General features: G+C 40.0%; 1 protein-coding gene across 4 annotated transcripts in view; it reads left to right on the forward strand.

Annotated features, from left to right (window-relative positions):
- The window catches only part of LOC309704156 (myosin-10), a 68,164-nt gene that overhangs the window by 39,735 nt on the left and 13,991 nt on the right, over positions 1–14,438 (forward strand). For 3 of the 4 annotated variants that reach the window (XM_082529159.1, XM_082529160.1, XM_082529162.1), the window contains 11 exons: positions 1,131–1,160; positions 4,586–4,678; positions 6,716–6,779; positions 7,279–7,377; positions 9,296–9,439; positions 9,556–9,651; positions 9,827–9,945; positions 11,025–11,177; positions 11,364–11,537; positions 11,623–11,796; positions 13,101–13,215. In XM_082529159.1, coding sequence (XP_082385285.1) covers positions 1,131–1,160; positions 4,586–4,678; positions 6,716–6,779; positions 7,279–7,377; positions 9,296–9,439; positions 9,556–9,651; positions 9,827–9,945; positions 11,025–11,177; positions 11,364–11,537; positions 11,623–11,796; positions 13,101–13,215 — 1,261 coding nt within the window. The remainder of the gene's footprint in view (positions 1–1,130; positions 1,161–4,585; positions 4,679–6,715; positions 6,780–7,278; positions 7,378–9,295; positions 9,440–9,555; positions 9,652–9,826; positions 9,946–11,024; positions 11,178–11,363; positions 11,538–11,622; positions 11,797–13,100; positions 13,216–14,438) is intronic. The other variant, XM_082529161.1, reaches the window with a different exon arrangement.

Consider the following 14,438-nt stretch of genomic DNA (forward strand, 5'->3'; position numbering starts at 1 on the left):
CAGAGGCAAATGATAGTCTAGCATGTAATGCTCCATAAAAAGGTGAAAAGTCATTATATTGTGGTTTCTGCGTGGATTAACACACCTGAGTAGTTCATTTGTGAGGTACAGTCACACTAGAGACAACAGTGGAGACCGCGGCACCAAAGTAATTGTGTCTGGGTGCAATGAAATTTGTGATCTCACTGCCTTTGAAATGGTTGCTTCAATGTAGGGCACTGGGGGGTGAACATGTACAGTCAGCTGCTGTATAAAAAGTTACTTTGGTGGATCAAGACAGCAATAAAGCAGCAATAAGATGGCAATAAAGCACCCTGCCGTCAGTTTATGTTAACTGGGTGTATTTAGCAATTACAGGAAATCTGTTTGTGATAATACACAGTAATTAACAGTCAGTGGTAAATTGGCAAAAAATTAAGTGGTAGTGTACATAGACAGAAATTCACGCTATTTGCATTCAGAATCTGGGCACAACATCATAGATGTGAATCTCAGAAATTCCTCCACAAATAGTGACATAGTTGCTGCAGGATGGTGCTTTAATTGCAAAATGACACAAACACTCAACAACCTTTCTTTTCTGTTGGAGTACAACCAGTTTGCAACCAGCTGAGTCTAGTCCTCTAAAGCAAAGAAGCAAGTTGCAGTTTCTGCAACTACTGACTCAGATTGATTGTAATGTGTTGGAGACATGTTGCCTCCCACCAGACGACAAATGCAGTCACCTAGCAGTCAACTTTGGTTGCCATATCTTCTTGCATTTAGTTGTCGAATGTGAAAAATGTAATGCAGTTGTCAACACAGATTGCTATCCTGTTTTTACTCTAGTGTGACTAGCCATTTGTTTTAGCTTTAGCCAATGCTAAGCTAACTGTTTTCTTGTTCAAGAAGCTAAGCTAGCTTCAGGAGACATGAAACTAGCTTAGCGCTCAGCTGTAAAGTAAACTTTTTTAATGCTGTTGTGTTCTACCTAATCCTAAAGTGCCTACCTCAGTAAAAGTTAACCTAAAATGTTAGCTCTTGCTCGAGCGTTGGGCTAAGTTTGCACTGGTGTTCTCTTTCTCATGGCTTTTGTCTGACATAAGAGCTTCAGGTTTTAACACTTGTATTTGTTTATCCATAACAAACAGCCCGATTCTCCCAAAGCATTCAAACTACAGGCAAGTGTATCTCCAGCTTTTTCCAAAATCAGTGTGCCGTCCGTTTTGTCTATGTTTGTGTATATTTGCATGCCCTTCTCTCTAAATCTCTGCTACTTCTGTAATGATGATGACGGACTAATCTAAGCTTCTTTCTTTATGAGGTATTTGTTTGTGCTGGCTCGGTGTTTTCACATGATTATTTGAAACCAAGTGAATCTGTCCGCCGGCGTGCAGGCTCACGATATTAAACACTTTGTTTTATCAGTTGGTTTGGGTTTATTAGAACTGAGGAAAACTGAGAGGTCTTATTAGAAACATCTGTCAGTCAAATACCTGTTGTTAAAGCTGTTCATTGAGTGCTACGGGAGCTTAAATGAACCCTTTCTGGCACAGTTTTGTGTTCTTATTCACAAAGAGCGGTGTGAAAATCAGATGACGGCCACACTAAACATCTCTCCTCAAACTTCGTCTTTCATATTTTGTCAGAGCAAATGTTTTTATTTCAAATATCAATGTGTAAATGTTGCATATATATATTTCTGCATGTTTTCCTTTCGTGATGCATGTTTGTAGTTTAAATAGCATGATCACTGTTGTGATTGAATGTTACAGCCTCACATGGATTTTCAAATATTAAGTCACAGATAAGTTTGAAAAGTACAGAAAACTCCCAAATTCCATCTTCTGTTTGTTGTGGTTTCTCCAAAACTATTTTCTGGCTCTCCTTGTCTCTGGTTGATTTATTTGGTAGCTATTTATCTTTCCCCCTAAACCAATATCTGATGTTTCTTTGTCTTCAGAAAATCTAATAACTGTAGAAAAAGAGGCCCTCGTAGAAGTCCAATAACCCGCTTGTGCAAAGGCAATCTGAGTAAATGCCTGTTTAATATACTTTCAGTCGCAGAGAGTGAGTAGCTGTAACTAAGTGCCTCAGTGCTCCCTTGCCAGTGTACACCATCCACGCTTACCTCCTTAATGCCGCTTTACCGCTGCGTTGCATTAGAGTGACCTCTGAGCGCAGGAATGTAGAGCCAGGGATTGAGGGGGAGCAAAAATATGAAGCAGGACAGGAGACTGTAAGAGGAGTGAAGATGGAGGTGGTGAAGAGGTAAAGCAGACCTGAAGGGAGGAGACTATATGAATTCTCTCTGTAAGAAATATGAATGGAAATGCCATTTGTAGACGAATGTATGTACTGGTTGGAATCGGTTACTCCCAGCTTTTCTCAGTGAACCTCATGCCTGTCAGGATACTTGAATGGAGAACAGTTCCAGACAGCTCATTAGGCAGACATATGTAGCAGACTGCACACGCATACTGAAGCGGCATATGAAGATTCAAGCAGTTCATGATATTTGTATGTTTTTGCACATATTATATTTCCATGTGTCGCCCATATGTCTGCTCAGAGGGTTTAAACTTTAGTATTAACTCTACTCGAGCTCAGTATTTTTGTTCATAAACCTTTTTTCTCCTTTTTGGTATCATATGGAGCGACAAGCTTAAAAGATGGTCCGCTAGAAATGCTTTTTTTTCCACATTTTGACTTATTTGTCTCATTCTGCTCATAATTTTTGCAACACTGAGACTGCTTTTTGTGGAATATAGGATAGAGGATCAGGTTGCTCTTGTTCAGTCACCCAGCTCAGATCTTTTTTGATTTACCTTATTTGTTCTGTTTTACTCTTTGCTTCCTCCATCCGTGCTATAAGATAAAGTACTATTACCTCTTTGTCTTTGAAATATCTTTGTGGGGCATTTTGTTTAAATTAGGTAATGTCGCTAAGATGCAGACAGGAAATGAGGAGAGACATGCGGCAAGTGAACATGGGTCATGAGTCAAGCCGTGCCTGTTAAAGTTATGTGGTATCCGCCTTTAAACAGTAAGCTGCTGGCTCCCTGTTGTCTCTCTTTGCGTCGGTTTCATTTTTCTATTTAAAGTAGACCTACTGTGCTTGTCCTTGTTTTCAGTAGATTGCTCGAGTGGTGAATGGTCATAGTTTCTAATGAGGTCAGCAATTTCATAAGTAATGGCTTTGAGCCAAAGGCTCAGGCGTCTGACTGCTCTTGGTTTTATTCACTTTTTTCAAACACCGGGCTCTGTATGATGTCACGGAGCTGGGATGTCCTGAATTTGGTCATCTCAGGCACACGGCTCTAGCTGTGAGCGCAGAAGCCCCACCCAGTTGACTTCATTAAAAATTCAATTAAATTATTTGAAATAATTGGTCAAAAATTAATTTAATTATAAATTCAATTAGTTGAAAATTCTAAATTTTATTAATTAATTGTAAGATATGAGTTTGAGGTTCTTTTTTCCTTCTTTTTTGTGATTTTCTTTTTCAAAACTTTTCATTTTTATGTCAAAAATCAACTTCAGTGCACTTACTATGAGGTTATGGTTTAGGCTGGGCTCTTAGATGCCTTAAAGTCACGATCTGTAACATAGCCTGATTGCTGATTGGCTGGCAAAAATCCATGTCATTCCAAGACCTCATGGAAAGGGGAGAGAGGCCAGGTTGGATGTCTGCTGAATTTAGTGAATGTGGTTTGCTAGAAATCATGTTTGGTAGACAAAGTAAAATAGAAAAGCTACTCTACTAGAGTCCAAGAATGAAATTATGGCTCTTGAAATAAGCATAATAACTTCAGTTTAAAGATGGCTACAGGTGGACCCATATTTTCTTTATATGCCATTATAGGCCATTACTGACCAGCTTACAACAAGAGCCAGCTTGGCAGCAAATTAGAGTTAAGGCATAACTTAATCTGTTCCCCATGAGTTATCAAAGTCCAGAGGAATATCCTCAGTAGATTTTAACAACTCTCTGATTTGCAGTAGAGGCTATTTTTGGACTGTCATGCCCTGGATATAGGAGGTTATCTCATTTCTCCGGGAGTAAAAGGTTTCATAGGAATGTCTTTTTCCAAAACTGAGAGGAAGCCATCATTATCACAGTGTTGGCAGACTTTTCAGACATACGTTACAGGGTATATTATAACAACGAGAGGAATGCGAAGGCCGGAGGAAGCATCTCATTCATCAACCCAAGATAATCACTCACTTTGGGATATGTGACGAAACACCGTCTCTGTAGTGCCTTTGTGGTTTCACAAGTTCTCTAAAACCGTTTGGTTGTTTTGGCCCCCTAAAATCCTTTCGAGTTCCCCAGAGAAAATTCACATTGTACTGCAATTGACTAAAGTAAAGCCAGCAGAGTCATGGTAAAGAGCTTGTGAGTGGACTTGGTTGTCTAAAGACTGGTTTAGCATATTGACTTTGCTACATTTTCTCTCTCTGCTTTTCGAGAAGATTTGATTTTGCCTTGCCAATTTGTGGATATTTTGGAAGACACAAAAAATAGCGATAACAAGAAAATATTCAGTTGCATAATGCACACGTTTGACAGCTAGTTGGCTTACCTCCCTTTCTTTCTCCACAGGGTGAGTTGGAACGCCAGCTCCTGCAAGCCAACCCCATCCTTGAATCTTTTGGCAATGCCAAGACAGTGAAAAATGACAACTCATCTCGCTTTGTGAGTTCACATTTCTTGTTTAAATGATCATTTTCCAGATTTAAACACATGAGCAAGAACAGATATCCAGAAGGGAAAAACATTGAGTCTGTTATGAGGTTATAAAAACATTGTGTCTTCATGTTAAACAGCTTTAGCATGCAATGTTTGATCCCACTCTAGGTTTGACATATATTTAGTTACAGAATCTATTCAAAATGTTTCATGCAAAAACATCAAACATTTGAATCTTCCTTTTTTCCCCCCCTGAGATAAATTGCTCTTATTTGGAGGTAAAACTAACCATTTCTGGTCTTTCCGACATACTCTCGGACATGAGTGTTCCTCAAGACGTCATTTAAACATTTCTGCAGGATTGTCAGAACAAGCCACAGTACTCATTCAATCAGTTACAGCACTTTGCAAACATTTTGAGTCATTTATTTTTATTTTGCTTCAACTAAGTGGTCTCAAGCAATAGTTCTCTGGGCTTTCTAACGGTCTTTCAAAGTTTTTCTTTTGACATTGACTTCAGTCCAGTCCTTGTACCTGATCATTTAGGAGGAATGTTTTTGTTTGCTGAGCTACTTAACGCTCACCTGTAAATCATTCAAGCATAAAAGAGTCACCTAACTCCACGTGGGATGAGCCAATGTTGAGTCTGCACAATTTCAAATTATATCTTTAGGCACTTTGATATTAATAGCAGCTTTTGGTTAAAAATGCCATCAGCATGTACAGAGGAGGTGAAGGGAGAAGTACATCAGTGAGTGTGTGTAGCCATCTGTAAAGCACAGTGGAGGCTCTGTTGTGGTTTCACCATCCAGTACCGTCTGGAAAGTGGCACTGGCTTTATTTTTCAGCATGACAATAATCCCAAACACAGTGCCAATGCAGTAAAAGCATACTTGGATAGAAAAAGACAAAATGTAACTGTATTAGTCAACAAGAGCTTTAAATGTCAGTCAAGAAGCCTGCAGAACTGTTCCTGAAACTTCAGGAGTAAATTACGGCAATAGAAATTACAAAGAAGCTGCCTAAGAGAGTTGAGGTTGTGTTGAAGAATAAATGTAGTCATGCCAAAACTGACTCTGCATATTGCTAGAATTTTACACATTCTGGCTTAAGACTTTTGCACAATACTGTACTGCTTCTCAATTTGACAGTATATAAAGGTCCAGTGACTTTACAGACTTGTACTGTGTTGAAAGCAATATGTAAACATTACTAGATCCAGATTGTTCAGAAAATTTACCAAAGAGCACATTCACACATGTTCAGGCTCTGTCAGGTTAAATGGGAGGGGTGCATTTCTGAATGAGGTTTTTGTGAGATTTTGACGGGCATGGTGGGTGGAATATTCTTACCTTTGCAGAGTACTGCAAAGTTTTCTTCATATTCCCCCATCTAGATGAGAGCAGTCCCGGTCTTCTAATCCAACGCACAAAACTGTTTAATACATTTTTGGGGCTTTTTGGTTTGACTAATGCAACTTTGGAAGATTTTATAAAAATAAAAAGGTTGTTTCGTAAGTGGACTGATGTCATGCTTCTAATATTCGCTTATTTCAGATCATGTTGAGATGAGTTACAGTAATCGCAACAATTTTCACTCTAAACATTTGACATTTTTTTGTGACTAAGTAAACCATGTGGTCAAGATTAACCACTATGGAGCCTGGGTCCTCGTGAATCACCCTCTGTCTGGGATGCAGAGCAGTGAATACCAGAAGACAGATGGGCACAAATATTCATGCACGCTTGCTCACAATCACTGTCAGGAAACCGCACACATGCCTGAGATTCTTTCTGACCTGTCAACCTAGTATTTCCTAATATAGACATTTTGTTCTTCACCACATTTCTGTAGTCTGCAAGGACCTACAAGGTGGTACTTAAAACGCAGCTGTGCCCAGAGGGAGAAAAAATAAAGAGAGGACAGCTGCAAATACACATATACATAATAACGTATAAACACTCATGCATCACAGGCTTCGTGATTATCTGCGGAGTTCAACAAATGTCTTAATTTCTCTTAACAGTGTTTTGTTTCTTGCAGGGAAAGTTCATCAGAATCAACTTTGACGTCACAGGCTACATTGTTGGGGCCAATATTGAAACCTGTATCCTTATTATTTGCAAGGACTAAAGAAGCAAAGGCATAAATCAATGTTTAAAAATAAAACGACACAGAGCAGGGCTAAAGGAGAGGATGCTCACTGGGATAAGAGAGCAGTGAAGGTTGTATGTATCACCAGAGCTTGGGCTTAGCCACAAGAATGTAATTTCCCAGAATAAACACGAGGACACTGAGCTATAGAGAAGCAACACTGTTATTGTTACTCCTCATTTTTATGTGTTGTTATTCACGGTGAGAAATCAAATACACAAGTCAAATTTTTTAGGTGAAATTTGTGTGTTCTAACACAAAAAAAAGTTAAAGATAGTTTCCCAACTTATTCATAGGCCTCCACTGGAAACAAAGGATTACCAAAAATTGCAAGAGGTAAACCTTTCCAGTCAAACTGCATGTGGCAAAACAGGAGCTTCCTCATTAGTGGGACCACAGAGTCATATTTTAGTTTTGTGATTTCCTTGTCAGGACTTAACTTTTGTTCTCAGATCTTCTGGAGAAGTCAAGAGCGATTAGACAGGCCAAAGATGAGAGGACCTTTCACATTTTCTATCGGCTGCTGGCAGGGGCTGGAGAGCATCTTCGAAGTGAGTGTCTGTGCACTGCTTTCAAAGCACGGGCAGTGAGAGTGAACTGATTTAATTGGCAAGCTGTTAAAATTGTAGACAAACAAGGAGTTTGTCAGAGTTTCATTCTAAGTCTGACTTCATTTAATATATATTTATATGTATACAAATGAACTTGCTATTCAGCTGGATCATTGTGCTGTTCCTGGCTTTTCCCCCTTAGATTAAGAGATGAAATCTTTGTTTTATTCTGATCGCCTTGTTCTTCTGTCTCCTACTGAACAAAGATTACAGCCACAGTCTGACACATAAATTGTGTCAGAACTGGGACCTCGCAGTAAATATTTTTTTTTTTTTTTTTTAAATGACATCAGAAACAGCAGTATGCGACATTACGTGATGGCAGAGCTTCAGTTCATCCTTTGTCTTTTTTTTTTTTTTTTTTTTTTTTTTTAATAAATAAATAGGACAGGGGGAATGAATGAGAGAAAGAGGGGGAGAGAAAGAAAGAAAACCAAAGGGGAGAAGAGACGGTGAGAAGGGGGGAAGAGAGAGAAAAAAAAAAAGAACTCCTGGGTCACCTGTATGGAGAGAAAAAAAAAAAAAACAAACAAAAAAAAACAAACAGAGGAGACAGCAAACAACAAAGAGCAACATAATAATAGAGAAAACAAAGCACCATCACAATAAACTAGCTAGTCATAGATATCAATATTTACTAAATAATAAACGATATTGTGCAGCACGCAAGATAGACAGCGCACAGTGTGCTTTGAGGCAGCAGCCAAGAAAGCTTTAGTCCGCGTCTGTGAATACCCATGTGTGCATACCTGTGTGGATCAGCATGCTTGCATTCCAAAGGTTTCTCCATGTAATGATCTGCTAGGGAGTGTGGGGGGGCCACAGCCCCGTCCTCCAGGGTGTGAAGCGGGTATGGAGGAGATCAAAACTCCAGACATCCAGAGGCCCCCAGAACACAAGAGACCTCGCAGTAAATATTTAAAAAACTAATATAAACAGATTCACCATAAATAATCAAATCACTTAACACAGGATAAGCTGTACCTGCCTTGATACTGCAATAAGAGCATTAGGAAGCGCAAGATATTAGTGAATGTCATAAAAATAAAACATCTGAGACAAATGTTAGAACTTTCAAATTCCAAGTAAAATCTTCTTTAACTCTTTTCCGCTTGAAAGCCAACTATGAGTAACCCTTGAAGCTCTTTTCTGAACTGAGAGCTTCTGTCATATTTTACGCCTGCTTATATAACAGAATGACTGGGTATCAGAAGTTAACGAAGATGCCCACGCAGCTACTCTTGGAAAAACACGGAAACTATTCTAATACCAAAGCTTCAAAACTTGCCATTAAATGTAGAGTGGAGGTCATCACATGTGTTTATGGGGAAAAGAGATGAAATGTTTGATAGTATCATCCTGCCCTGGATCACCATCCAATAGAATTTCCATGCAGAGTTCTGCAGATGCATTTTAGATGTACACAGTAAAACACCAACAAATGCCTATTGTGCAAAATTAAGCAGATACCCACTGATCATTAATATTCAGAAAGGAGCACTTAGATGTTTTTAATCACCTTAAGTCCAGCCCCAACACGCTCACTGCTCCAGAGCCCTCCAAACTCCAGAAAAAACAATTAAAGTTGCTTTTACCATCATCCTTAATTTAACCTCCTAAGACCTGAACTCTTCCAGAGCATGCATTTTTGATTTCTCTTTGATATTTGGGCATATTGGGGCCCAATTAATGTAAAAACAAAGAATTACCAGATTTTGTTTTTACCTTATTTTTGTTTTTAAGAAAAAAGAGAGCCACGTATGAGGATATTCGTTTAAAATTTTGATAGAACAGTGGCGTATAAGGAAAATATGTTCTACGGTATAAAGAACAACTCTTTTTTCCTTTCCTTCTTTAGCGGATCTGCTCCTCGAAGGCTTTAACAACTACCGTTTCCTGTCAAATGGTAACATTCCCATTCCGGGCCAGCAGGACAAGGAGAATTTCCAGGAGACGATGGAGGCCATGCACATCATGAGCTTCTCCCATGACGAGATTGTCTGTGAGTTATAGTTCCATCTGTGCTCCATTCCTTTGGAAATCCAGGTTCCTCAGACACTGCTTTTCCTCAGGCATTGTCTGGCACTCAGTAAGGTTTTTATCTCCTGTTTTTGTCAGGCATGTTGAAGGTGGTCTCTGCAGTGCTGCAGTTTGGAAACATTGTTTTTAAAAAGGAGAGAAACACCGATCAAGCTTCAATGCCTGAGAATACAGGTAAACGACATCCAGTCGAAATAAACAAACATAACTCTTCTCACAGTTTCTGATTTTAAAAAGCTTTTAAATACAGCAGGTTTATGTAAAAATAAAACTTTCACTGTATTCTTTATGATTTGATTTCTGTTGTATATAAATTAGTGGCATGGTTTGTTTTCCCTACTTCTCCCAGCGGCACAGAAGCTCTGCCACCTGCTTGGAATGAATGTTATGGAGTTTACCAGAGCTATCCTCACCCCGAGGATCAAAGTGGGGCGAGACTATGTGCAGAAGGCACAGACCAAAGAACAGGTAAGGTGCCATCTATCTTAGGTCTTACTAGCCTACCAGGAAGTCCACCTGGAGGATATATTTGTAGTTCTAGCCTTGTAGTGTATGGACTAGATCAGCGGTCCCCAACCCCCGGGTCTCCGACCGGTACCGGTCCGTGAGTTGTTTGGTACCGGGCCGCAAGAGTTGAGGCTCAGGTGTGAAATGTATGGTTTTCAGGGTTTTTATCGGTTTTCAGCGTTATTTTGTTATCGTCTTTATCGTTAACTCTGTTTTCCTGGGTCTTTTCACGTGTGTTATGAATAAATCTTCTTTTTTTCAGTATTAGTACTAGTTTTATTTTGTTGTATTTATCCGCGACACCTTAAAGGCCGGTCCGTGAAAATATTATCGGGCACAAACCGGTCCGTGGCGCAAAAAAGGTTGGGGACCGCTGGGCTAGATCACCAGACCAAAGCAAAATGGAGAAGATGCAGACATCCACACAGAGCTTCACGTTTAACCTCTGATGACATTTTTGTCACTTTGTCCCAAGCGGACCGTTGCATCTTCCCAGAAGATTAGTGTAAAACTGTGAGAATAATTAAGCAAATCTTCTCATTATTTAATTGAATGTCAGGAAATCATGACAGATTTTCTTAAAAATGTTTTAAATCTCAAACTTTTCAAGTAGTTTTTATTGCACGAGCAGCATTGTTAAAATCCTCAGAGCTGGAAACCAAAGTCTGGAAACGTTTTAGATTCCCGATTACAAAAAATCCAAATCAGTAATCAGTTTAGTTGAATTTTAAATTGTTTTTATAAGAACTTAATAAACTAAATGTTTTATAATAGCTATGTTTGTATTCCGTTTTTGTCTTTTTGTTTGCAGCTGAAAAGGTTAATTTCCAGAGTGCTTAAGGGTACACTTCGTTTTTGCGAACTCAAACCATATGTTTGAACTGGTCCACCAGCTGGCTAATGGATTGTCCTAATTGTGGCCCACTGTTTGACGTCATGCCCCAACACTCCAAACTAAAACAACAACACGAGTCTGTGTGTGTCTCATGTATAATTCATGTTGCTCTCCGCACTTTTCTGCTCTCTTTGTTTTACCTCAGGCTGACTTTGCTGTTGAAGCCTTGGCTAAGGCGACGTATGAGCGGCTGTTCCGCTGGCTGGTCCATCGCATCAACAAGGCGCTGGATAGGACCAAACGGCAGGGGGCGTCCTTCATTGGCATCCTGGACATTGCTGGCTTTGAGATCTTTGAGGTGCTCGTGGTGCTTTTAATAGTGACAGATGCTTTTCTACAACATACAAAGTGACGTCTGGCAGATGTAGTTTTGTTCCCTTGTAAGAGTATAAAAACAGACAGGACAGATGATCCAGCGAAAGGATAAATCACATGTAAAAAAAATATGCCAAAGATTTCCTTCTGCTATTCACTTTCCTACCAGCTGAACTCATTTGAGCAGCTGTGCATCAACTACACCAACGAGAAGCTGCAGCAGCTCTTCAACCACACCATGTTCATCCTGGAGCAAGAGGAGTACCAGAGGGAGGGCATCGAGTGGAGCTTCATCGACTTCGGCCTTGACCTGCAGCCCTGCATCGACCTCATCGAGAGACCGGTCAGTGTGCTTGTGTGCATGTATGACAGTGTGTATACGTGTCTGCTTTTAAATACACGGTTATTCGCTAAATATATCTCCTCAGAATAACCCCCCTGGCATTCTTGCCCTGCTGGATGAGGAGTGCTGGTTTCCCAAGGCCACTGACAAGACGTTTGTAGACAAAGTGCTGCAGGAGCTGGGCACACATAGCAAGTTTCAGAAGCCACGTCAACTCAAAGACAAAGCTGACTTCTGCATCATCCACTATGCAGGAAGGGTACGTATATCAGGCTTGGAAGACAAAAATCAAAACGAAAGCAATTATCTTTGTTTCCTTTATAGCTTTAAATCTTTCTGGGAGCTCTGTGCATTCCTTGTCCAACGACTTTGCTGCTTTTCTCTGTGGCACAGACTTGTGGTTGCGTAGTTTAACCAGGTCATTGCATTAAAACAATAGCGCTGTTGTTGTGCTGCTGCCGCTGCTGTTGGAACCCCACATCTGGTTCACATTGGTGTGAGATTGAGTGCCTGATGCCTTGCGGTTGCATAACTGAGATGTGAACTTTCACCTTTGTGTGGTATTCTGCCATCTGTACGGAAAAAATGATCCTCCGCGGCATTCCAAAGGGGGCGCTTGACATCTGATATCACAGCTACCCTGATGTGTTGAATACTATTTACCTGCTTCTTTTTCTGAATTGCACATATTTTTACAAGCTCATTGAAGACCACCAGTCAGTTTAACATTAGTCCGTATGAGAAACGGGTGATTCAGATAAATATTTCACATCCAGCTCACAAAACTGGATCCAACACTAAATCTGAACTTGGGCAAACAAATCCTCTGTGACAGAGTGATACCGAAGAGGAAAATAAGTACAAACATAGCAAGTTTGCTTTTCCTGGACTTTGATTAAACCCATATGCGGCTCTTACATTCTTCATGTTAGGTTGCCGGGCGTGTAATTTGCTTGTTATGTTCCACTCTCGTCCAGCACTGTTCGTAGTATGTCACATTTCTGAAAAACACATACAGGTCATTATCCTGTTTCAGACACTTAATCCAACCCAACTGTGCCGCCGCGATTCTTCACTGTGCTGCCAGTCAAATATAATATCCAACTGTGAATCTCATCATATACAGTATTATATCAGTTTGTGGTTTGAAATAGACTCACACAGCACATCTGGTGCTGCCTGTAAGTTAAAACAACTGCTGCGTGGTATCTGGAAACAGCGCCAGACCTAGCTGTCACTTAAGACAGGTGAAGCAACAGAGCAGAGGCAGTTAATCAGAGCCTGAAAACCATTCCTCTGAGAGTGGATTTTTCACACATGTTCTTTTTATTATTTATACAGTTACACTGGGGTATAAGATAAAAGACAGGAAAGAGAATGAATGGCCTAGAGCCAAATTTGCATAAATAAAGCCTGATTTGATGCTGTTTTTCCTGTGTGGGTTTTAGGTGGAGGTCACAGCCCTCATGGTGTTCTCATCTTTGATTTTTGTTTTTTGCACATATAAAAACACATGAAAGCATTTTTTGTGCTTAAACAATGGCGATCACTGTTTTTGCTTAGGTGGACTATAAAGCTGATGAATGGCTTATGAAGAACATGGATCCTCTGAATGACAATGTAGCCACGCTGTTGCACCAATCAACTGACAAGTTTGTGGCCGAGCTCTGGAAAGATGGTAAGTCATTTAGAAGTTTGTAGTGGCCTGAAAAAGCCCACTGAGTCTTCACCTGTGTGTATTTATATGTATTTTCCTGCTCTCTGCACCATTTCAGACTGACATTACACACCACAAGTTCCAATGTGACATGCTATAACTGAGTGAATGTCATATTTCATGGAGGGAAGTATACTTCCTCTCCTCTCACACTTTCTCTCAGAGCTAGAGGTGTGTTTTATGGTTTTACTAATGAGGGGAAAGGCTTTGCCAGCAGAAACATTAAGGGTAAGTGAGTTAAACCACAGCCCACTCCGTTCAGTCGAATGAGCTGAATGACATTTGGTGCTAAAACTGCCAATTATACCAGTAAACACCTTATTAGTTTTTCAGGTGCTAACTGTGGCCCTTAACATTGTTGTTCTGATTTTGTGGAATTAACAATCTGATTAATGAGAAGCTTAATAACATGGTAATAACACTGATATTTACTCTTCTGTCTTCTTTAATAACAGCTAATCAGTGTTGTGAAAGTGTGTGTGTGTGTGTGTGTGTGTGTGTGTGTGTGTGTGTGTGTGTGTGTGTGTGTGTGTGTGTGTGTGTGTGTGTTGCATCCTTGCTGTCTTTCTTTTTCTCTCTTACTGTCCTGTCTTCTGTCTGTGTCTCTGTTGCTGTAGACATTCAGACGTTTCAGAGAGCCTCTTTCTATGACAATGTGTCTGGGCTCCATGAAGCTCCAGGTGAATGATAGTAACACTTAACCTTTGTAAACCACTGGCTGCTTCTCCTGCTCTGCACTGGCGGTCTCATTGGTTTCCTGTCCTGTCATGACTGCACCGTGCATCTGTCCAAAAAGTTCTCCTCCAGCTTTGCATGGCTTTAAAACCTCTCATACGTATTTCTATTGGTGCTGGTGGTTTACTGCCACTCTTAATACATCTATTGTTTGTGAAGTCTTCTTTTACAAATTGTGAAAATCTTAAACACTAAATCGGAGTGTGCCTGATCAGGGGGATGCATTTTAAAGTTGATTCAGGCTCTAGTGTACAAATGAAGGATTTTAAAAAAAAAAAAAAAAGCTCACTGAATTAATGGGCTGCATATTCAGAATCAGGGTCAACAATTCAAAAGGAAAAACAACTACATCCTGTCAATCCTTATTACTCATAGGAGGCTGTGATTAACAATCTACTGTTTAACAAAAAGTGTTTAGTTTACTTAGACATTAAGCAAATATGATGAAA

The sequence above is a fragment of the Aulonocara stuartgranti genome (genome assembly GCF_965226115.1).
Source record: "Aulonocara stuartgranti genome assembly, chromosome: 4".
NCBI classification, from domain to species: Eukaryota; Metazoa; Chordata; class Actinopteri; order Cichliformes; family Cichlidae; genus Aulonocara; species Aulonocara stuartgranti.